Raw genomic sequence first — 25,590 nt, 5'->3', positions numbered from 1 at the left:
CACCTACAGAACTGGGATAAAATTCCTAGCCTGTCAAAGACAAAAGATTACTTCACTCCTTTTTTTTTCTTTTGGCAGGGCAATTGGGGTTAAGTGACTTGCCCAGGGTCACACAGCTAGTAAGCGTTAAGTGTCTGAGGCCGGATTTGAACTCAGGTACTCCTGAATCCAGGGCCGGTGCTCTATCCACTGCGCCACCTAGCTGCCCCTACTTCACTCCTTTCTAAGAAAAATATGACCAATTCTTGATTACTTAGTAGCTAATTACACTATCTGTGGAATATATGCTGTTTCTGATTGTTAGTAGTCATCTAGAAGGCTTCAGGTGAAACCAACTTCATTTTACTTATTAGCACTGCTGTCAGTAAGGCTTTGAGGTTCACAAATCAGGGGCAACTAGGTGGCACAGTAGATAGAGCACTAGCCCTGGATTCAGGAGGACCTGAGTTCAAATCTGACCTCAGACACTAAACAATTACTAGCTGTGTGACCCTGGGCAAGTCACTTAACCCCAATTGCCTCACCCCCCCCAAAAAAAGAAGAAGAAGAATGGATGGAGGCTCAGAAATTATCTTTTGATTTGATTCATTTGTTTCTTCTGGCCCAAAGAATAGACCAGAATTTCTGAAACTGCATTCTGAGTAACCACAAGACAATCAAAAGAAATTTCAAGGGAAAATGTAAATACTAGCAATATTTTTCACTTTAAAATACTATAAAATATATAACAAAAATACTTATCACAAGTGAACATTTTCAGTATGAAAATTGTCTCTTTTTCTACACTCTAAATTTTCCTTTATTCCCCACCTTTATCTCAGAGGTACCTGTATGCATGTCCTAAGAATCTTTAGGACCAGTGACTTTGAGTTCTGAAATCAGTTTGAGAAATGCTAAAATGGACAATGAAATACATCCAACAGAGGCCATTTCAAAGGAGCATCTCTAAATACTAAGTAAATTATCCCAACCCATTCTGTACCAGGCACAACTGATAGGTTTGCAAAGTCACAAGGCTGGAATGAGTTATTCAATCAAAATGCAATTGTTGGTTTTTCAGTCACTTTGTGACTCTCAAGAACAACCCACATATTATCTAGCATACCCACAATTTAATTTGCATAAAATTGAGCAAGTCCTCACTCTGTACAAACAAGTGTTTGTTATTTACCTGTTTAAGTTGTTCCCTGAGACGTTCTTCTGTGACTCCCAAAGCCCTCATACCTCGTGCCCGACAAGCAGCCTGTAATTCCTTGACATTCAGAGTATCTACTCCTTCCTCAGCAATAAGCTGTAAAATAGAATGAAATAAAATTGTCACAAAAATGTGGTTGGTTTTTTAAAAAGTCATTAAAGGTTTTTGCAAAGCCATCAATAATTAACACAACTGATTAGTAAGCTGCAGCTTATAAACTATTTATCTCAATCAAGGTTTGTCTAAGCTTTTTAAGAGGCAGTAGCAAAACATGGTTCTAGGTTAAAACACACGTATTGGCTTTAAAAAGAGCTACAATTGTTTTTTAAGTTTTTTGATTAAAAGCACCAACAACCTCCAGGAGAAGTGGGGAATAAGGAAAATAAGGGAAGAAGATATGTAAAGGGAAAAATACAAAGAACACAGGGCCCAGGCCTGATAGTTGAGAAAGGTGATGGGAAGATGTACAAAAAATATAAGGAATGAGGGGGAAGCTGGCTGCTCAAGAGGAATTATCAGAAAAGTAGGAAGACAAGGAGAGTGCACTCCTCCTCTCCAGAAGCCAAAGAGATGGAGGCCCGTGAATTTCTGGAATGAGTAAAGTCCTTGAAAAATGAGTATGATATCAATGCACAAGCCTGAAAGGAAAAGCTTAAAATTCCGGGAATGGGCCTAAAACACTCTACTTTTCATTTGCTTGCAACTCTCTTCTGAATAATTTTCAGAGGAACCTGTTTATGGGAAAGCATGGACTTTTCCTACTGGTAGATTCCTGTGGCCCCTTAACCTAGTAAAATAAAATAAAGAAAACAAGATGTAGCACAAAGACTTTCAGCAGGGGCCAAGGCAATCAAGAAAGGTCAAATAAATCTTTTCTGAAAGCTGTCTGCCAGGCTCTCCGAGTCTATATTGCCCATTTCTGGACTTGTTTTTATACCCACATTTGCCTCCTATCAGCTTACTTGGGCACCTCGGGGTGGTAGGAAAAACTACTGAAAAACTGGGTTTATATTCTAAGCCTACCACTCACTAGGTAGGGTGACTATGGGCAAATCACATCTCAGAAGGCTCACTTTTTTCTTCCTCAAATCATGGATTATCACAGAGTTGTTATAAGAAGAACACATTGTAAAGCACTATATAAATGTAAGTAAATATTAGCATTACTAACAGCCCACTGGGCAGGAAGTATATCTAATTTTCTGTTTTATATAGAGCCTATTAGAATAAAGCAGCAAGGACAAAAAAGCATCAGTGGCCAAGAGTTCTAGCTTTCCTATTTACTTGTATTTAGATAATAGCCACTAGGGGCTGCTATCATGTCAAAATATCACTAATCTAATGTTTTTTTAAAAAGAGATTTAAATAAATATCCACATGAAATTTAAGTTTTAGACTAAAATTATAGCTAAAAAGGTACATGTATGTATGTATGCCCATGAGCAGGTGGACACAGTCCATTCTCAAAGCCTTTTCATCTTGACAGGACCTGCTAGAGCCTGCATAGCCCTGGAAGGAAGGACCCTGGTTTGCCTCTTTGAGATGACAGGCATGGAGGAAGACTTCAGTGAAAGAGTCTTCCTTTCAAAATAGAAAATAAACAAAGGTAGTGTGGAAAACTGCAAAAATGTAGACCAATGATGTCAAAGTCAAATGGAAACTGGAGTCACTAAACACATGACAACTCTGTGGACAATATAGTGACCTAGAAAACCACATATTAACAATATCTATATTCTGTTATATGCATATTTGTGTTCTAAAGTATTTCCCAATTAATTACATTCTAATCTGTTTGACATCTCTGATCTAGCCCAAGTCCCCACAGTGACATAACTATGAAGTCAACTACTATAATAATGGACATTTATATAGTGCATTTCACTGTGCAAAGCACTTTACAATGTCCCAACTGATAAAAACCCTGTAAGGTGGGAAATACAAGTATTAGTACCCGTCTTACAAATGAGGACTTGCACCTTGAGGGAGGTGGAATGACTTGCCCACAGTGATTCATAATGGGTACAACCCCAGCAGCAGGAACTGGATGAGTCTCCCTGATCCTGAGACCAGCATCCAAGTTCTCCACTGATATTTAAAAATCTGCAGCAGTTTTTGTACTGCAAGCTGAACAGCAACAATGGAGGAAAGCTTAAAAATCTAGTGGAACAAGCCTCCCAATACTGTGACAAAAGTGAACTACTGGGAAATTATAACCGTTTTGATAGCAGAATTTTTACTTAGAATTCTAGCACTTCTCTACTAATTTATAAAAGGGGAGGGGGCCTTAGGGATGTTCGTTTTCTGAAAATTTTGGAAGAAAATCTAAATGAAATGTTTGGGGTGTCCAATAAGCCAGGCTCCAGCATTTCAAGAAAAAATTATAAGATCTTGGGTGGAATGGCCCTTACATATCCTTCAAAAATGAACACAAGAAAACACAATGTTTTCTTGCTACATATTGTTCTGGCACAACAATGTCTTCCTAATATACAACCCCACAGAAAACTAATGCATTGTTGGTGGAGGTGTGACCTGAAACAACCATTCTGGAGAATAATTTCAAACCATGCCCAAAGGGCTATAAAACTGTTTATACCCTTTGACTTAGTAATACCACTACTAGGTCTGTATCCCAAAGAGATCATAAAAAAGAGTAAAGGACCCACATGTACATAAATATTTATAGCTGCTCTTTTTGTGGTAGCAAAGAATTGGAAATTATGGGGATGCCCATCAACTGCGGAATGGCTAAGCAAGCTGTGATATATGAATGTAATGGAATACTACTATGCTATAAGAAATGATGAGCAGATGGATTTCAAAAAAACCTGGAAAGACTTAAATGAATTGATACTGAGTGAAATGAGCAGAACCAAGAGAACATTATACACAGTATCAACAACATTTTGTGATGGTCAACTGTGATAGACTTAACTCTTTCTCAGCAATACAAAGATCCAAGACAATGCCAAGAGACTTATGGTAGAAAATGCTCAGAGGCAGCTAGGTGACACAGTGGATAGAGAGCACCAGCCCTGGAGTCAGGAGTACCTGAGTTCAAATCCAGCCGCAGACACTTGACACTTACTAGTTGTGTGACCCTGGGCAAGTCACTTAACCCCAACTGCCTCACCAAAAAAAACTAAAGAAAGAATATGCTCTCCACATTCAGAAAAAGAACTATGGAGTCTGAATGCAGACTGAAGCATACTATTTTCACTTTTGTTGTTACTTAAAAAAAAAAACAACTCACCCAAATCATAGGACAAAAGCCAAGAGTGGAGCCCAGGCTCAAAACCTAGGCCCAGAGCCAGTCTAGGGAAGTCTATGACCCCTTTTCAGAGTAATGATGGAAAAAACATAAAGATATAGAGGATTACAAAGGAAACCCATCTTATTAAAATACAGTTATCAAGATATTAAAAACACAAATTCACTGGCCCCAGGTTAAGAATCTCTGCAGTCGAGAAATATTAATATGGAAACAACAGGAAAAACTAGCAATTTTCCTAATTGGTCATTAAAAAAAAAAAGCCTTTCCTCAGGACTCCCTTTAGGGTCCACTGTTTCCAGAACAAAGATTTTAAGATTTAGGAAACTCAAGATATTCTACCTACACTCAAGAAACAATGAAGCCTGCAGTGAGGCAGATAGGACAGAAAATGGCGTGTGTTTGGGTGAGCCAGGGCTTGGCATACGTAACAAGCAGATACCACAGCAGTTCTGCAAAAGGCTATGCCCTATGACTGTACATATATAACCTATATCAGATTGCTTTCTGCTTGGGGAGGAGGGAGGGAAGGGAAGGAGGGAGAAAAATTTGGAACTAAAAATTTTATTAAAACAAATGTTGAGGGGGCAGCTAGGTGGCACAGTGGATAAAGCACTGGCCTTGGATTCAGGAGGACCTGAGTTCAAATCCAGCCTCAGACACTTGACACTTACTAGCTGTGTGACCCTAGGCAAGTCACTTAACCCTCATTGCCCTGCAAAAACAAAAACAAACAAACAAAAAAATTTTGAACTACGTGTTGATCAACTGTGATAGACTTGATTCTTCTCAGCAATACAATGGTACAAGATAGTTCCAGGGGACTCATGATGGAAAAGGATCTCCAAATCCAGAAAAAAAAAAAACTGTGGAATTTGGATGCAGACTGAACCATACTATTTCTTTTGGTTTTGGTGCTGTTTTCCTTTTCTGAGGTTTTTCCTTTTTGCTCTGATTCTTCTAACATGACTAATGCATAAATATGTGTAATGTTATTATACATACATAACATATCAGATTAACTGCTGTCTTGGGGAGGCAAGAGGTAAAAAAATTTGAAACTAGAAATCTTATAAAAACAAATGTTGAAAACTATCTTTACATGAAACTGGAAAATGATAAAATACTTTTGTGATTTAAAAAGGGGGGGGGGCGGCTAGGTGGTACAGTGGATAAAGCACCGGCCCTGGATTCAGGAGGACTTGAGTTCAAATCCAGCCTCAGACACTTGACACCTACTAGCTGTGTGACCCTGGGCAAGTCACTTAACCCTCACTGCCTCGCCCCCCCCCCCCCAAAGGCTATGCCAGTGCCTTCTGCTTCTGACCTGGCTATTTCAGTCCTAATCCTTTAACCACAATCTGAGAGACAGAGGAGCAGCATAATCAAAGCTCATTCTAATTTCTAAACATATTCGTTTTAGTCCATAGGCTCAGGCATGAGAAATTAAAAATACTCTTGGTAGACGCCAGAACCAAAATATAGGGTGTCCCAAAAGTCTTAGTGTGGTCTTTAGCTTAAGTATTAAATGCTACAAACTTACAAAAAACATTTGAAAGCTTAACTATTAAAAAATCTTAACTATTGATGTCTTAACAAAAATTCAAAATCACCATAATCTTCTGCTATACACCAACCACTCTATTCAATTTTCTAACTTTGTAAAAGAAAACCTTCAGCAGCTGCTGCTCAATGCATCCAAGAATTGTATCTGTAATTCTAGTCTTAGGATCATCCAAAGAATGTAGTTTTGATGCATACATGTCAGTTCTGATGTAACCCCATGAGAAAAAGTCCAATGGAGAGTTATCAGGTGATTGAGGTGGCCAAGCAAGTGAACTTCCTCAAACAATCCACTGGTCAAAGAAAGTGTTATCCAGAACTCACACATGGAACATGTAATGATAAAGTAGATTGTCTTGTTAACATTTTTAAACTGCTATTCAGAATTCACAAAATTAATAAATGTAAAATAAATTTGTATAATTAAATTTTTAAAGGATTTTTGGGTAATATTGTAGCATTTATTACTTCAAGTTATTAAAGCTTCTGCATGAAGAATTTTGGAACACCCTGTTTTAGTTAAGCTTTCTTCCTTGAAAGGGAAGAAAAATCACACCCCCAGAACTCCCTCCCCTTTTATAAATCAGCAAAGAAGTGCTAGAACTCTAAGCAAAAAGTCTGCTACCAAAAAGGTCCTTGCAAATATCAGACAGTGGCCCTGCCACTAAGCTCTCCTGCCTACCCACCTTGTCATCTGCTTTCATTGACCGCAGTCTCATGATCAATTGAAAGCGCAAAAAGTTGTTTGTCCCGATCGACTGAAGCTCCAGCAGTCTGCAGAGGGCCACCAGCTGTGGCCGGGTCAGGTTGTCCAGTGTCAGCTCATCTTCAAACAGTTTGGAGAAGCGCAGGATCTCCTCATTGGTAGGTCTCTCTCCTGTCTCTCGTATCTGCAAACCAAACAGAAGACAAAGGCTCTTCGCTGGGCCTCAAACAAATCAGCAACAAGCCTCAGGGCCTCAACAAGCCAGGAACTCCACACTTCCCCTTCAACTCTAAGATCTGAAGCCCCACAGAACAGAGCCCAGGGTCCTGCACTGGGATCCTGTCACAGGTTTCCCAGACTGGCCTAAGCATCTCTGAGCTAGAAAGGCCTCAAGGCATCTCACCCAACCAGGACCTGAATGAGAACTACCTTTACTACATCTCACTTCCAACCTACTCCATTTTTAACTGACCTAAATGTTATTTATTTCTCCTACTGGACCAAAATGTGTTTCTCTCTAACTTCCTCCCATTACTCCTACTGCTGTCCTCTGAGTCCAAAATAACAGAATCAAATCTTTCTTCTATAAAACTACCCTCCAAATATTTGAAAAGGATAGTTTTTAGAAGTTCAAACCCTCTCAATTAATAAAGCCCCTAGTTTTAAAAGACCTTTTATTTTTTATGAATTATAAGTTGATTAAGTGGCATCAAAACTCCAGGCAAACATTTCTAAAGGAAATCTACCAATGTGTCAATGAATGTGTGTACTGGGTATTCATAATTTTACATGATCATTTATTCTGAGTTTATGAGGATGAATTTGGATGGAAGAGAGAGACTTGAGAATCAAGGCTGATTGTGTAAAAAACAAGAATTTTTTTTTTTGTATTAAGGACAGTCTAGAAACAATTTTTTTCAAGGGAATCCTTAAAGTCCTGACTATTTAAGCTAAAATTACATGGAGTTAAAGCCTTCAGACAGTGATACAGGTAACTGAAACCACTATACTTTGTGCTTTTGCATGAAACCAAAGGCCTAACAAAATGAAACTTAATCAGGATTCAAAACCCCTAACAATTGCAAATGCTGCACAAATGAGTCCAGAGACAAGGAATTTCAAAAACCTGTGCACTTGACTTTGTACCACATTTGTGAAAACATCTGACCAAAGCAGGCTGAAATGTTAACCGAGTCCACTGGTGCCCACTACTCACTAAACATCCATTTCTCGGACAGCCTTTAGTCCTAGTAGGAAGCAATAGCGAACCCATCTACCACATTCTGACAACTGGCCAGCTAATTCCTGTATCATTATCTTCCTGAAGCCACCCATTCTATTAATGAGGACAGGTCCGTGTACTACCAGGTCCTCTCATCCGTTGAGCTGAAATTTGCCTCCCTGTAATTTCTACCTATTATCCCTTAACTTCTGCCCTCTGGGACCAAAAGGAGCTCAATTTAATCCTTCCAACTATCACCACACATGGTTGAAGACAACCTTTCAGAAGCTGAAAGCCTCTCAATTTACAAGACTCCTTACTAATTACAGAACCTTTCTCTCTTTTATAATTTCTTGGTTGCATTTTTGTTAAATGGGATTGAAGTACAGGATAACCAAAAGAAAAGACAAAAAAAAAATACAGGACGACAAGAAACGCTGGATGCTCAGAATTTAACTTGAAGGCTGTACATTCTGGATTTATGAGAAAATTCTAGAGAAAACCATCAAATGTATTTCAAAAGCAAGTCTTGGCAGCACTGGAGTGATTATAAATATTTACAAATATAATTCTGACAGATTAATAGCAAGTAATAATGAATTCTTAGTCAAACATTCTTTTAAAAGAAGAATTGTCAGCACAGTCCCAATTTTTGTTAATGTGAGATGAGTAAACATGGATAGATTGTGGTAATATGTAAAATACTACTTTATTTGTAAGGTAGCAACAGAAAAAGAACTATGAAATATAAGTACATTTTCCAAATAAAGTGAAACTCTACCCTTTTAAAGGTATGAGTTGGGTTTTTGGGGTTTTGTTTTTTTTACTCTCCTGATAGAAAACTTTATAAAATGAATGGCACATGCTCCTGTTTTAGGTAACAGTATAATGAATATAAATGTAAACATTCCTTGATAACACATGATCACTATGAATGAGCACCAACAATTATAATATGCCCAAGAGTATCCTAAAACATAGGTCTGACCATGTCACTCCTTTGCTCAAGACCCTTCCGAGTGACTCCATTGCTCCTCTTCACATGCTATGGTTTAGCTACACCAGACTGATCATACCCTACTTGGAATTCCACCTCACAGTTCTGTTCCTTTGCACAGGCCGTCTGTCCCCCAAGCCCAAAAGTCTAACATGTACTCCCTTTCCTCGCTCCCTGGAATCTTTCATTTCCTTCTAGTCTCAGCTCAGAGAAAACTCAAGGGAAGGGGGCAGCTGGGGGCACAGCTGATAAAGCACCAGCCCTGGATTCAGGAGTACCTGAGTTCAAATCTGGCCTCAGACACTTGACACTTACTAGCTGTGTGACCCTGGGCAAGTCACTTAACCCCAATTGCCTCACCAAAACAAAACTTATATGGTTCTATTTAATAGCTATGAGGGTGGACTCTTTGCTATTGTGGAAAATGCCTGCCTTCTATTCTGTCAACATCCTGTCACTTTTATACCTCTTCCCTTACTAACAGGTAATGCTATCAGCTCTGGCTGCTGTCAATATTCCTGCCATCAATATGCTTTGTTTAAAGCAGAGTAAACAAATGCCCTTTAGTGGGAGGTTTGGGAGATTCGTATGAGTAAAATACAAGGACGTTAGTGTATGGACTTGGTGGTGTCTGTGGGAGCTATTTGAATGTCCTAGTTCTTAGCTGTGCTGAATCCACTGCAAAGAGCACTGGACAGTAAATTGAAGGCTCTGCTCCTAATCCCAGCTCTGCTATCCAGCCATCCTCTGGGCTTGGTTCTTTTTCTGTAAAGTAAGGGGAGTTTAGAATAGACAGTCTCTTCCAACTCTAAACTTCTCTAAAATACTTAACTCTTACTTGTGTGTTTCAAAAGGAAGATCATGCTACTACCTTTAAATCCTCTCAGCTCCTCTCAAAGAGAATAAAATACATTATAGCTCCATCCTTGAATTAACTCCAATCAAAGCCTCTGTCGGCCAAGGCTTTTGTTACCATTTCACTTGTGTCAAGAAGGCAGAAAATAAAAAAGCATGTGCATATGTGGGGGTAGGGAGGAGCACAAGGTATGGTCCTGGCTTTCCTCCTCACTCTCAGCTAAGTCAATCGCTCTTCTCCACTATGCCAAGGGGCCTCAGGAGTAAGTGTGACAAACTGAGTGGGTACTTTTCCTCATCTTACAAATGGGGAAATTGTCAGCTGTAGTCATGGCTACACTAACAGTGTTAAGTACAGATTGGAGCTTAGCCTAGTTAATTAAGCTGACTCTATGAAAATACTGGACTAAAAAAAATATGTGGTGAGTTTGTACTCTGTTTATGGATAAATATAAATACAAAACAGTTAGAATTAGTACCTCAAGTTTACAAATGAGGAAACAAACTCACGGAAAGGAAAGATGACTTGTTCATGGTCTCATGACTATACTATAGCAGGACTAAGACTACAACTCAAGTTAGGCTAATGCCCTTCCATCAAGGCTTAAATTCCAGATATAACACTCATAAAATTTCATTGTAAAAGTTTCTTTCTAATGAATGTCAAAGCAAAGGGAGGGAGGGAGGAAGGAAAGAAAGAAGGAAGCAAGATTTCAGATATTATAAAAATTTGCAAGTTTTTAAGTTCCTTATGTAAATAGCTTCAGATTTATAAAGTCAGACAAATATTCTAAAACAAAACAAGTTAAACATCTGAAAGACAATATTCACCTTTTGAAAAAATTTTGAAAAGTCTTCTGTAGCACTTCCTTTAGCAGCTTTGTTTTTTAAGGCCATTTCCTCAATTGTGTCTTGAAGAAATTTAGCCACTTCAAGTTTTACTCTCAATTCTTTCTTCAATCTCTCCTCCTATAAAGGAGAAAGGGGAAAAAAAGTAAGCGTTGGCTCATAATGTCCTATCCCAGAAACATATATCAATTCTGCAACTTACCCTGCTTTATCTTGCTCCAAAGTAACTATCACATCAATGTCTCCTCACTGGAGGATGGCCGTTATGAATATGTACGAACAGGGGAGCGGCCATTTGGTCAGCAGAAATGGACCATTTTGTTATGACTAACTGGCTCAAAAGGAATAAAATGGCTTCCTATTATTTGACTTTGGAATACAGATCACCAAAAAAGATAGAATAGCATAAGGGGCAACTAGGTGGTGCAGTGGATAAAGCACCAGCCCTGGATTCAGGAGGACCTGAGTTCAAATCCAGTCTCAAACACTTGACACTTACTAGCTGTGTGACCCTGGGGGCAAGTCACTTAACCCTCATTGCCCCGCCCCCCCCAAAAGTATAGCATAATCAGGAAATCTGTAAATCTGCTGAAAATTATAGCGCTGCAATATAAAGTTAACACAAAGTTTCCAAATTGACAACCATGGTTAACATCTGAAATTTGTCCACTAAACTGCAAAGCTGTTTTAAACAATTTTAAAAACCATTCATAAGCTAGTTCATTTTGATACATTTTACCTTTATGGATTGCGTCTCAAATGTTGACGGTAACATATTTGGGAAGAGCTTAACAGCAATCGGAAGCAGGAACTCCATGAATGGGACCACAACAAAGACTAGGAAAGGGACCAGGCGAAAGAGATCAGCACATATCCGAAGAAACTGGGGAAAAGAAAAATATTAATGGATAACTGAAAGGAATTATTTTTACAAAGGAAGAATGTTTTCTCCTACATAACAATCAGTAACAACTACGATACATTATAAGGAAGAGCTACCTAGAAGGAAACATCAGGAAGTATCAAGTCTTTCTGTCCCCTGAGATCTTCAAGCAGGGCTGGATAATCACTTGCCAGGGATGTTGTACAAGGTTCAAAAAAAGAACTAAGGAGTCTGAATGCAGATTGAAGCATACTATATTCACTTTTGTTGTTTCTTCTTTGTTACATTTTTTTCCCTTTTGTTCTGATTCTTCTCTCACAACATGACTGTGGAAATATGTTTAACATGATTGTACATGTGTAACATATCAGATTCCTAGCTGGCACTGGGAATGGGGAGGGAAAGGAGGATGGGAGAAAAATTTGGAACTCAATATCTTACAAAAGTGAATATTGAAAACTATCTTTACATGTAATTTGAAAAAAAAAGTCTGATAAAATGAAAAAATTAAAATAAATCAAGCATGATCAAAGGGAAAAAGAAAAAATGCTCTAAATTATTGACTAGAGAAATGCAAGTTAAAACAATGCTGGGGGGGGGGGCAGCTAGATGGTGCAGTGGATAAAGCACTGGCCTTGGATTCAGGAGTACCTGAGTTCAAATTCAGCCTCAGACACTTGACACTAGCTGTGTGACCCTGGGCAAGTCACTTAACCCTCACTGCCCTGTTAAAAAATAAAATAAAATAAAAATTTGAAAAATAAAACAATTCTGGGGTACCACCTCACACCTATCAAAAATTAAAAAGGCTGGAGGGGTTAAGGGAAAACAGGTACACTAATGAACTGCTGAGAGAGCTGTGAACTAGTCTAACTATTCTGGAGAATGATTTGCAACTATGCCCAAAGGACTATAAAACTGTTCATACCCTTTTAAACCAACAATATCACAATATCTATACAATATCTATACTCCCAGAAGATAAAAGGAAAAGGAAAAGGACCCATATGTACCAAAATATTCACAGCAGACTTTTTGTGGTTACAAAGACCTGGCCACTGAGGAGTTGCCCATCAGCTGGGGAATAGGTGACCAAGTTACGACATAAAAATTTAATGAAGGGAACAGCTAGGTGGCGCAGTGGATGGAGCAGGGACCCTGGATTCAGGAGGGCCTGAGTTCAAATCTGGCCTCAGACATTTGACACTTACTGGCTGTGTGACCCTGGGCAAGTCACTTAAACCCAATTGCCTCACCAACCCCCCCCCCCAAAAAAAAAGTAAAAGAAACAATGAGCAGGCAGATTTCAGAAAAACCTGGAAAGACTTACATGAACTGATGCTGAGTGAAGTGAGCAGAACCAGGAGAACATTGTATACAGTAACAGCAACACTGTGCAGTGATTAACTATGACAGACTTAGCTCTTTTCTCAGCAATACAATGTTCAAAGACAATTGCGAAAGACTCATGATGGAAAATGTTATTCACACCCAGACAAAGAACTATGCAATCTGAATGCAGATTGAAGCATACTATTTTCACTTTGTGTATTGTTTTTTCTTTCTCATGGTTCTTCCCTTTTGTTCTGATTCTTCATTCACAACATGACTAATGTGGAAATCTATTTAATATGATTATACAAATATAATCTATATATCAGATTGCTTTCTGTCTTAGGGATGTGGTAAAAATTATTTGTGGTATAGGCAGCTTTTGGGGGAGAAAAGATTGAATACTCCCTGAAGGGAGGTTAGAGGGAACTTCCAGAACCCTAGCTCTCGAATCACTTCCAGAATGCTAGTTCACTCTCACTCTGGGGACTGCTGTCCTGACAGCACGAGAGCAACCTTAGACTGGGGGCTGTTCAGCTGTTGGGTGAGTTACTTACGGAAAACCCTAAATTCCTTTGAACTAGCTTAATAGAAAACGGCCTGGGAATTGCATAGGCTAAGTTTAGAGTTAAGAATATCTATCTGTATTTCTATTTTCCTATTTCCTTATCTTTGATTTTTATTAGTTTCACCTTTGTTGTTTAATTAATTCCCAAGTAATAAAATCTGATCCTTTTGTGAACTAAAGCTTAGAGGCTCCTTTCTTGTTAGCCTGGGAGAAATATCTAAAAAGGGCAGTTCAGAGGAGATGGTTAAACTTAAAAGGTCCCTCATATTTCTGGGACCCCAATATTAAGGCTAGTCACCCAAATAACGCTCCATATATCAAATTTTGGCCCTCACAGGGAGAAGGTATGGGAGGGAGAAAAATTTGAAATTCAAAATCTTATAAAAATGAATGTTGAAATCTCTACATGTAATTGCTAAATAAATTGCTATTAAGTGAACACTATTACACTATTATAAATGAATACTATGTTTAATTGGGGAAAAATAAAATATTTTTAAAATAACTTTCCCAATTAACCATAATAGCTCATTCAGAAAGCAATTTACATAAATTATATCTACTGACTTCATCTGATTTCCCTAACTTCTAAAACAGATTATAGAAATATTATGCTTATTTTATGGATATGAAAGCCAAGGTCCCCTTGGCTAAGTAACTGCCCAAGATCCTACAACTCAAGTGTGGAATAAGTACTGAAACCTAAGCCCAAGGTAGGACACATAACATTGCCTCTGTAAGAGTTTACATTCATTGCTTTGTGGAAACAACACAATATATACTAGCTTGTCTAAAGGAATTAAAGGCAAACTTGTCATTTATTTCCACCAAGGCGGTGTGATGTGATATCTCATGGCTGGGAGGACAAGAAAGAAGGAAAGATCTGCGTTCCCTTTTCCTGCCTCCACCTCCAAGACAGTCTGGACTCTCCCCTTGCTACCATCACTCAGCAAAAGGTATTACACAAAGAGAATCCTCATAGCACTTACCTACGGGGGGGCCCCCAAGACATTCTCCCTTTCCATCCCAACTTGTGCCAAGGAGGGGACTGCAGCATACTTGTCAACGTCTTCTCAAACACTCTAACCTCCCAGTTCCTCAATCTTGTAGAGACCCATGATTGAGACCTTACCCTGACACCTTTGATCTTTCCATCACCCACAAATGTTCCACGACACAAAATTCTGAAATTCTTTTTCAGATCACAGCTTCCTATCATATTCCATCTCTCCCTATAGTACACACCCCTCCTAAACTTATTCTTCATCCTTATTAGACCATTCACTCTCCATTCCTCAGGATCTGCTGGCTATCAACACTACTGTAACCTCACTTTCCTCCCTTTCCAATCTCAACTGTACATTGTTCTCTGCTCTCTAATCCCTTGCCCCTCTACCCCATACTAACCAAACACACACTGTGCCAAACACCAATCAATTATTCCTACCATCTATCCCTTCAACTCTAACATACTACTACCAAAATCATGGAAATCATGCAAATGAGCAGCTGCAAGATAATTCTTTTAATCCTCCCTAATTCCTTCTCAATCCCCATGGAAACTGTCTTCTCTTTTCAGATCTGCCTCTCACAGTATACTCTTTCTAACCTTCTCAGGTGAAGAGAAAACAAGAGACCTTGACTGAATAATGCAGGAATGCACTGAGAAATCAGACTACTTGCCACAAGTACCATCATTTTCTCTTCTCTACATCTTAAAACCACTTAAGGTCATCCTCCATTTTCTCCAACTCTAGTCTCCTCAGAAAGGCCAACCCCATCAACATATACCTTTCATCCCTTCTCTTGTCTTCTCCAGCAGCTTACTCCCATTCTCTCTCTCTCTCTCTCTCTCTCTCTCTCTCTCTCTCACTCACTCACTCACTCACTCACTCACTCACACACACACACACACACACACACACGTTCAACTTCACTCCCTATCAAATGGCTACCTATCAATGTGCTCATCTCCCTCATCCTTAAAAATCCCTCATTAGATCCTACCACCTCCTCAAACTGTCAATCTATACTCTCCACCCAACCCCCTACTCCCTTCACAGTCAGGATTGACTGTGGGGAGAAGAATCTAGCTTCTCATTTCTTCCACTTCCTCTCCTTTCACTTTTCAACTTTTTGTAATCTGGCTTCTAACCTGAATATTCAACTGAAACTCTCTCCAAAGTTAGAAATGATCTCTTAAATGTGGAATCTAGTGGCCTTTTCTCAATTCTCATCCTTCTCAACCTCTGCGACTTTTTATATTTTTGGCTAATATTTTCTAGATACTCTCTCCTCTCAAGGTTTTTCCTGTCCTTGCTTTCTCTTGGTTCTCCTCCTGTCTTTTCTCTCTTACTGGCTTATCATCAATATAATGCCCCCTAACTGAGGGTCTACCTCAAGGATATAAACTGGGGCCCTCTTCTCTTTCTACACTATCTCACTGTGTGACTTCATCAGTACCGATGTTTGATGATCATTTCTATTCAGATGACCAGCCTTAATCTCTCTCATAAATTTGTCTCAACTCTCCAACTGCCCAATGATGACTTCCAAGAATGTCCTACAGGTGATTAATGCTCAACATGTCCAAAACAGACATCTTATACTTTCCCTCAAGTTTATTCCATTTCAGAACTTTCCCATTTTTGTTGAGGGCACAACCTTGGTGTTATCTTGGACTCCTCACTCTCCACATAGCCTATCATTTCCCAAATCTCTCTCTCAGCCATCTCCTCCCTACATACATGGCTACCACCTTTATCACTTCTTATCTGAAATTCTCCAACAGGCTAATTTCTCTGCCATGTTCCAATATCACCTCCATAAATCTTCCAAAGTGAACCTCATAAACAGCAGTTCTGACCATGTCACTCTCATATTCAAACAGTAATAACTTCCCATTGCCTCTAGAATCAAATATAAGCTCCTTTGCTTAGCTTTTGAAACACTTTGTCACCTGACCCCAACCTACCTTTCCAGGGGCTGAAAAATAGGCAGGTAAAGTAGAAACTACTCTTTTTTGAAATTTGGTGGTCAGAGATAGGATGATCCTTTGAACTGGGAACAGAACTAACTAAGGGAAAAACTGGGGTTTTGGATTGGGGCATCTTTTCAGGGGAAAGGTAGGATATGAGAAACCTGAATATGTTTCATAGGCCAAGGGGAAGGAGCTAAGGGATAGAGTATCATATCTTCTGGAAGGAAAAAAGAATGGATGAACACAGAAAGAGCTATTTCACCTCCACAAAGGTGTGCCTTCTATTACTTTATCAGGGTCTTCCTCCAATGTCAAAACACTGCTTCTTGCCTCTCCCAGCTGTCCACTCCCATTTATTCAGCTTATTTTTCTTAGCTCTTTTATACTCTACTGCTTATCCCACAAGACTCCAGCATTTCTTCCACATCACCATCACATAGAAACTGCTTTTCTTCTACAGAGTAAAATCCCCAGCACAGTGCACCAGGTGAGCTTCAGCTCCACTCTGCAGAATTCCTTTGTTACTGGGTTATAAAGAGCTGTTTGTGGCCAAAGTCCAGCCTGGCCCCTTTTCTGCCACCACTGCCATGAATTTTAGTACAGAATCATTCCAGAAACATGAGAGTTTTAAAATGGAGTTTTAAAATAACTCAAAAAAATAAAAAAGGGAAAACTTTTTTAAAAAATTAAAAAAATTGGCAGGCAGCTAGGTGGCATAGTGGATAAAGCACCAGCCCTGGATTCAGGAGGACCTGATTTCAAATCCAGCCTCGGACACTTGACACTTATTAGCTGTGTGACCTTGGGCAAGTCACTTACTCACTGCCCTGTTTTTTAAAAATTGTTTTAATTTTTAAAAATAAAAATTAAAAATACCTCAAAACTGATAAGAGAACATATACTTTGTAGCTAGAATTGTTAGTTGAGAGCAATTTAACAATGTGATTAATTGCTAGATACAAAATTACATGTTAGTTTATAAACTTAAATATTGTGGAATATATTTTTGATAAAATTATTTTATCACTTCACAGTGTAATAGTCTGTATCAATGGAGAAAAATCACAATTTGATCACGTTATCTTTCTTTCACATAATCAGCATGCTATGAATGATTAATCTGTGATGTTTGTCAAAAACTAAAATTGTACTTAGCTTTGCTTTATATATATATTTTGGGGGGGGGGGAATTGGGGTTAAGTGACTTGCCCAGGGTCACACAGCTAGTAAGTATCAAGTGTCCGAGGCTGGATTTGAACTCAAGTCCTCCTGAATCCAAGGCCAGTGCTTTATCCACTGTGCCACCTAGCTGCCCCCTGTTTAACTTAAAGTAAAGCCCCGACCCAAAAAAAATTTTTTTAATTAAGTTAAATTTCAAAAGCCAGAAAACTTTCATATATAAGAATATAGGTTAATCCACATTTACATTTTAGATCTTATCTATGGAAGTCCTTATACCAAAACTAGATCCTAAGACACAAGCTAGTCAGACAGAAAATAAAAACAGAATCCTTAGGTCTAAGCAAGCAACCAAGGCTTTGCAAATTCATGGTGTCACTTTCAAAACAGCTAAAAACAAGAGATGTGTCTTATACTGGGACAGCCAATGAAATGTAAGCTAATAGTCAGGAACTATTTCATCTTTGTCTTTGTGTGCGTTAGTGCCTAAAACAGTGCTTAACAGGCATATGATAGGTGTTTCTTGAATGAATATCTATAGTTCACTCAAAATCACCAGAACGATTCCTATTTTATTATCCCTTGAAATAAAGCAAGTCAGTATGCAGAAAATTCTCCTATAAAAACCCATCATATGGGTTTCTCAGATTTGCCCCTTGATATACGAGTCATAACCAAAAGCCAAAGTTCAATGGACTGGGATCACAGCAGTTCTTCCTCATTATGAACCAAAGGGCTTTGGGAATCAATGCTCTCATAGAGGGTGGATCCTGCTTCAGAACAATGGAATTTAGAGAAAGCCAAGCAAGTGGAACTGGAGATAAAATGTTTACAACTGTTAGACTGTTATGTGTTTGATTTTCTTCTGAGTTTGGAATCTAATGGTAAGGAAGCCAATGATGCCACAATGTGACCCACGTAAGCACTGTTCCCTGCGTATCCTTGTCTGGCTAGCCAATTCGTCAGATTCTTGACTTTGTGATACTAACGAAATCAGATGATGTTCTTTCTCTAGGGGATTTCTAGGCCAGGCTACCTATGTATATCTGTGAAGAATAAAAAGAATAATAAAGCTTACCAAGCATTCCGAATGGCAAGGAAATCCTCCAGCAACTTAATTTTTCCCTAGGTTGCCAGGTTTATCTGTATTTTTAGTGATGATAAACTACGACTCGAGTTATATTTCTTTAAATGCCATTAAGCCATAATAGAAGGGTTAAAGGCATTTCTGGTGGTGGCATTAAGGAAGAAAAACTGTAGTCATTCCTGTTCAACAAATAGTCTGATATGAAAGGAATAATTCTGATACAAAAGAAATAATTTCTTATTATAATGGTGGTAAGATAAATCCTCTAACTTAATTTCTGAAATGTTTCTCTACCTTTCTTTCCCCTCACTTGTTTAGGGAACTAGATGGAATAGAAGACACAAAAAGGCAACTGTAGAAGAATTCAGTCTTTCAGGTACCACCATGCTTACTCTCTTGAACTTTCATCCTATGCTGAAACTGCCATTAAATGCTCACTAAAGGATTTGTACTTGCTGTCAGTAAAAAGCAACAACACAACCCTGAAGGAATATATATTTGTATTCTTTCTACTTGGGTGCACTATTCTCTTTGTAAGTGGAATACAATAAACAAATTATTTGATAACCAAAAAAAAAACCCCATCATAAATGAATTTGCCTAAAATTTAGGCAAATTGCCAGAGCTGACAAGAGTCTCATGTCTGTCATCCCTAACATTCATCCCTAGTCAAATCTTAGCTTAAGTCTTTGTTGAAAATAGCTAAAGTTCTAGCTAACTCTCAACAGTTAATTCAAAAAATAATCCCCTCCCAAAAAAAACGAATACAAAATTGAACCACAGAATTAAGGATGAAAGTAGAAATTAGAATGCTCCCCAGCACAACTGAAAATATTTTATCTTGAGAAAAAAAAATAAAAGATCATCATTGAGATCTCCGGATGCCAGTAAGATAGCAAAGTCTCCTTTCCCTAGGGCACATGTGCTTTGTGTGACTCCCAGACATACACACTGGAATAAAAATGGTCATCACTATCAATTGATCAGGGATTGGCATGTAATTTGACCAAAGATACCAAAAACCACATCTCAAGGTTACAAAACCAAAGATGTATGGAAAATGACCAGCAAACAGCAGGGACTGCCCAAGGGGGAAAAGAAATCATAGAGAAGTTATCTTAACATAAAATTAGAAGTATTGACCCACTGCAGCAGTACAGAGACAAAACTAAATCAGAAAGTCATTAAGGCTAACTACTTCTACTTCTGTCTATAACAATACCTCCCATGTTGAGTACCACTGTTATGTCTAGTTTCAATATTACTTTGTGACATGCTAAGAACTATTAATATTTGATTTTATAAAATTCATTTTTTTGTTTTGGTTTGTTTTTAGTGAAGCAATTGGGGTTAAGTGACTTGCCCAGGGTCACACAGCTAATAAGTGTTAAGTGTCTGAGGCCGGATTTGAACTCAGGTACTCCTGACTCCAGGGCCCGTGCTCTATCCACTGTGCCACCTAGCCGCCCCTATAAAATTTATTTTTAAAAAACTTTTTTTTTTTGCCAGATTCTAAGTGTGATTTTATTATACTCTAGGGCAAACACAGGAATGAATTTCTCCTGTTTTATAAAGACATCAATGGGAAAATGAAATATAAAACAGAAATTTTAACAACTTTCCAGAAAAGCCTCTACTCCATGTATGTGTAACTGCAAAATCATGTCTACCTCTATTATTATTGTGAGCCTCAAAACAAATAATTTCCACAGCGTCTTTTTAATAATGATCAGACTGACATTCTAGGCAACAATAGTTGTCATTTATATAGTGCTTAGCCAAGCAATTTTTATTCATGATCTCATGTGGCAGCATTTTCTGTGAGGCTTCTTTAGATGAACCTCAGTTTTTCATCATGCATACTTTATTCCTTCATAATTTTTTTTATAAGTGAACTTTCTCTTTCTTGGTCCTTCAAGGACTCATGCTTTCATCAGGGTGCATGTTCTCTCTACCAATGGAGACTGAAAGTTTTCTATGCCTTAATTGATAGTTTTCAGGAGGTGCCATGGTTGAAAGCATCCATTACCCTACAGCTTGACATTTAATGAGTTTGTCCAAACTTAGCCAGTCTGGTCTTCAGATGCCAGAAGTACAATCTATCACCTGACCTATTTGAAACCTTTTCAGTTTCATAAAACCTGCCAAGGATTCTGCACTGAAACACAGATAGGAACTGAAAGACTTTTTCTTCCATTTCGACCACCTTTTATGGTACCCACATCACTGTTACATACCAAATCATTAGATATCATTCAAATTTTTTTCTAAGTAGTAAAGATAGCTACATTTCAAAATGTTTGCCACCTAACAACTGAGAGGAAATGGATTTCATATGTGCCACATTCACTGCCTGCTCTAAGGTAGAACCAAAACAGAGGCAGCAGACAATGGCTCTGAGACAGATAGGCCCCCCAGGTCACCATCTCCTATTTCAGGCAGAGGGAAGCAAAACAATAGAACTTCCCAAGATAACTTGGGAGAGGGACCTTTCACACAGCAGCTTCTTATAGGCAACTTAGGATTCTTTTTGAGCTCCAAGATGTACAGGATAATACACCCTAGGAGTCAGAGGTGAAATCAGAGGCCCTGGGCTCTAGGCCTAGCTCTGGGACTTACCCCGCATGGAAATAACTAAGGACAAGTCACTTCACCTCTTTTGAGTCTCAGTTACCTCACATATAAAATTGGAAGAAAAAAACTTGCACTGCTGTCCCTCAGGATTGTGAGGAAAGCATTTTATAAATTGCTAGTTTAAAAATTCAGCTATTATTACTATAAATAGTAATTTAGTTATTTAATTCTAAAGGTTTCCATTTATGCTTTCAATTATTTGTGGCCTTCTGAAAAGTAAAAATACTGAAAAAAAATTAAATCAGATTTTTTGACAATGTCTCCTTTCCTAAAATAGCTTGAGAGTCCACATTTAGAAAATGAGATTTCTTATAAAGGTAACAAAATATTTTTAATGTCAAGACTCATGAAAAGAATTCCTTGCAGTTACTTTCTGAACTATGAATTTACCATTTGATATTAAGTGTCTAATGTACATTAATGGCATTTCCGCCACTTTCACTCCAGCCAGGAAAGGGACCATCATTAGGCAAGTCCCCATTAGCAGTGGCATGCCTCAGAAAATGGAAAGAGACAAAAGACTGGCTGACAATATAATGAGCTGCCAGTTACTTCCCTAAAAAAGGCAAGAAACACCATATGGTTTGCAATGCAGTCTCAATTATTTTAATGTTACCCTTTTCTGGATACATTTTCCCTTCAGAAGAGATCTCTGATCATGCATCCAACCTCGAATTACAATGAATATGCAATCTTAAACTGAAGAGAAAAACTCCAGGCAGCAGCTCTGCTCTTTACCATCACCAAAGCCTATGCCATTAACTACACATGTACAGAAATGTAAAAAGGAAATTCCTGTATTCAGACGTTTCCAAAGTGAACTGAAATACTGTATATGCTAAGGCTAATTAGCTGCTTCATTGATCTAAGAAAACAAAACCAAACAAAAAGACCCTTGGAGACATTACACACCAAATTTGCTGTCCATCTGTCTGACTCCCCAGCTTCTTAAATTCTAAAGGTTCATTGTGTCAGTTTCCTGCTGCTACTTTGAATTGTCATAACCATACTACTCCTTTGATCTTTGATGTTTAAAAGTTTCCAACTGAAACACTTCAGGAAAAACAACATACTAGACTTTTTAAAAAAGTAATCACATTAAAAATTAGCAGGTACTCTATTTATACACTAGATTTTCTTAAAGCTTTTACTTACACAACCTACATTAAGAACCTCAATTTTGAATTCTTTAGTAAAGCAGGCATCTACCAAGATAATTAGCCTTACATGTTATTCGGGTTAGTAATTATGATAAAATCAGGTTAGTACTGATGCTGAAATTAACCCAAAGATTAATAAAACACCTGACTTAAAATGTTTGTGAGAAAATATATTGACAAAAATAAATGTTCAATAGTATAATTCTGACATGCCTGACTATTCAATGGTATGAATTATATCTTAAAAAGTCCTACCAATTAAATCATTCAAAATTGAGTTTATTTACTATCTAAGATTACTCACTTGGATATTTTGCATTCCCCCTCCATAAAAATGGGTTGAAAAAAAATCCACATAAATAAAAAACAATCTATTAAAATCTGAAAGGCAGAATCTGAAAACATTTTTATAGATGACAACAGCCAACTCTTTTTAACAAGGCATAATGAAAAATTTGTAAAATTTATAACCAGAAATGGTCATTAAATCTTTTAAACACAAAATATGAACAAAGCATTCTATTATTTTCTTTTCAAAGGCTGTGCTTGTACACACACATACACACAAGTATAAAGGATTTGAGATTCATAAAGCTTCTCTTTTATTCCAAATATCCAAATGAGGATAATGTTTCATTAGATTCCAAGTACTGAACAAATTAACAAATACTTTTAGAACTATGGAGTCCAAGACTTGCATGTAGTAAAGTGGTCATCTGTGTATCCTTCTCCACCAAAGTCTCAACTCTATTGTTTTGGGGGTTCACAAAGTTCATTATGTCCTTCCAAGTCTCTTACTCTTACCATTCCTTTTCAGGAAAAATATCAGTCTAAAAAGCTCTCATGGATCAGAAGAAGATGCTTTTCTTTTTTCCTCAACAAGTTTAATAAGATGAAAACTGCTGATAAAAAGTCAAAATATTTGTCAGCTACATCCCTTTATAGCACTCAGTGAAAATGATAGAAAAATAAAGTATATCCTATTAATGTTCTTGTCTAGAGTATTAAATATCTGAGTTTTACTATGATTACTATATCACTAGTTTAAAATATACCTAAAATGTAAATTTGGGGGCATTAAATGTGTCTGAATTTTGCTTCCCTAATAAGTATTAACTCAGCAAACCAGCTAGTTATAATTCTACATATATTTTGTACCACTCAAAGAACTTAACAAAATGTTTTCAGTGACTCTCCTTAAATATTCCTATGCAACAGGCTAAGAAAAGGCATTCTTATTTCCTTCTTTAAATGGAGAGCAATAAAGCATTTAGTCCCAAGATATTCAGAAAGAAGAGAGTCTTCTACTATCAAGCCCAATTAGTAAATTACCTTGAATTAATTCTCAAAATGTTAATTTTCACACTTAAGAAGAAAGGAGGGGCAGCTAGATGGTGCAATAGATAGAGCACCGGCCCTGGATTCAGGAGTACCTGAGTTCAAATCCAGCCTTGGACACTTAACACTTACTAGCTGGGTGACCCTAGGCAAGTCACTTAACCCCAATTGCCTCACTTAAAAAAAAAAAAAGTTAATTTTCACACTTAAGAAGAAAGGAGGAGCAGCTAGGTAGCACAGTGGATAGAGCACCGGTCCTGGATTCAGGAGGACCTGAGTTCAAATCTGACCTCAGACACTTAACACTTACTAGCTGTGTGACCCTGGGCAAGTCACTTAACCCTAATTGCCTCCCACCACCCCCCCCCAAAAAAAAAGAAGAAAGGAGGTAGGGGTGGGGTGGGAAGAAGGATCCTTCTTCCATACAGGGATAACCATTAATAAACCTCATAAGGCATAAATATACTTTATAAAATCTTACACACAAATAATTTCTCTGTTCCTAACCCTTAAAGCAACATGAAATCAAGCAAAATCCAACACAAGTAATCAAAGACACTGACTCTCGGTTACCTGTCTGCGCTCCCTCCGAGATAAGGTGCTACCATGGAGAATTCGCCAAAGTGTCCTTGCGGCAATCTTTGTGTCAATCCACAACAACCGAAAGCCATGATAGTAGTGCTTCAATTCATCCACAACCTTCTGAACAAGTGATTTCTTCACAGGTGCCTCTACAGTAGGGCTGTAGACAGGCCCACCTTCTTCAAGCTTCTTATTTTTATCCTTAATAGACTTCAGGGACTTTTCCACTACTGAGTCATCTCGAAGGGGACAAGAAGAATGCAAGCACCGCACAGAAATGTATGGAGGCTCCAGAGAGCGAAAACTGGAAAGAGGCGTCCATGATTCAGGAGATCTTATTACCATATATGTTTGTTCGGATCTTTTAGTCCAACGATTTAAGTGATCACTTTTGAAGGAAATGTAAACAGGGTGGACATGAGTGCAACAACCAAACTTAATATTCCTTTAAAAAGAGAGAAAGAACAGAGAGAGAAAGCAGTGAGCAATCAAGGAATTTGACTTATGATCTAAAAACTATATACAGATATAGCAAGGCAATACACCATATTTTGTCCAAAAATACCTGTATAAAGTGGCTCTAGACAAATAACATTAAAATCAGTTAAGACAACAACATACTAAGTGCTTCAGGTTAAAATGTCTTCAGTTATTCATTGTAAACTATTTACTGAAAAGATCCCTTGAGTGAAGAAACAAACAATTTTTCTACTACCATAAATTTATATAAATAATATTCAAGGGAAATTTTGTAGTCTCTAGCCTCAAGGTGACCTGTTTACAAATATTTGAATTGTTGCTTCCTGCAGAGCTTAAACCAAAGGAAAAGCCAAGTGGTCCAGTTGGCTAGCTCAATTGGTTAAGACACATAACCAATGAAGATAGGATTGTGAGATTGATCTACATCCAAGAGGTTTTCCTCTTCCTCCTAAACCAAGGTATCCCCAAAATGTATAAATCAAACTTATCTTTATGTCCAATAGGTAGGCTCTGACTGTGGGATTCTCAGCAGCCATTTAGACTCCAAAATCTCCCCACACTCAATTCTACAAAAAAAGGGGGAAGGATCTTTCTTTCTGTAATTTGGCACTAAAAAAATTCAACCTTTCTTGCTGTTGTTTTTCTCTTTTGAGGTTCAAATATCTTTAGACCTCACCACCACCCCCTAAGACCCTCCAAATGAAAT

At 38.0% G+C, this 25,590-nt stretch overlaps 1 protein-coding gene across 2 annotated transcripts in view; it reads right to left on the bottom strand.

The window, feature by feature from the left end:
- The window catches only part of LETM1 (leucine zipper and EF-hand containing transmembrane protein 1), an 86,304-nt gene that overhangs the window by 41,869 nt on the left and 18,845 nt on the right, over positions 1-25,590 (bottom strand). For both annotated transcript variants that reach the window (XM_043972563.1, XM_043972561.1), the window contains exons 3-7: positions 24,396-24,849; positions 11,401-11,544; positions 10,644-10,781; positions 6,719-6,922; positions 1,172-1,291 (exon numbers count right to left, since the gene is read on the bottom strand). In XM_043972563.1, the coding sequence (XP_043828498.1) occupies positions 1,172-1,291; positions 6,719-6,922; positions 10,644-10,781; positions 11,401-11,544; positions 24,396-24,849 (1,060 nt within the window). The remainder of the gene's footprint in view (positions 1-1,171; positions 1,292-6,718; positions 6,923-10,643; positions 10,782-11,400; positions 11,545-24,395; positions 24,850-25,590) is intronic.

The sequence above is a fragment of the Dromiciops gliroides genome, chromosome 6 (genome assembly GCF_019393635.1).
Source record: "Dromiciops gliroides isolate mDroGli1 chromosome 6, mDroGli1.pri, whole genome shotgun sequence".
NCBI classification, from domain to species: domain Eukaryota; kingdom Metazoa; phylum Chordata; class Mammalia; order Microbiotheria; family Microbiotheriidae; genus Dromiciops; species Dromiciops gliroides.
Note: the sequence above shows the minus strand (reverse complement) of the source record. Positions and strands in the feature narration are given on the sequence as shown.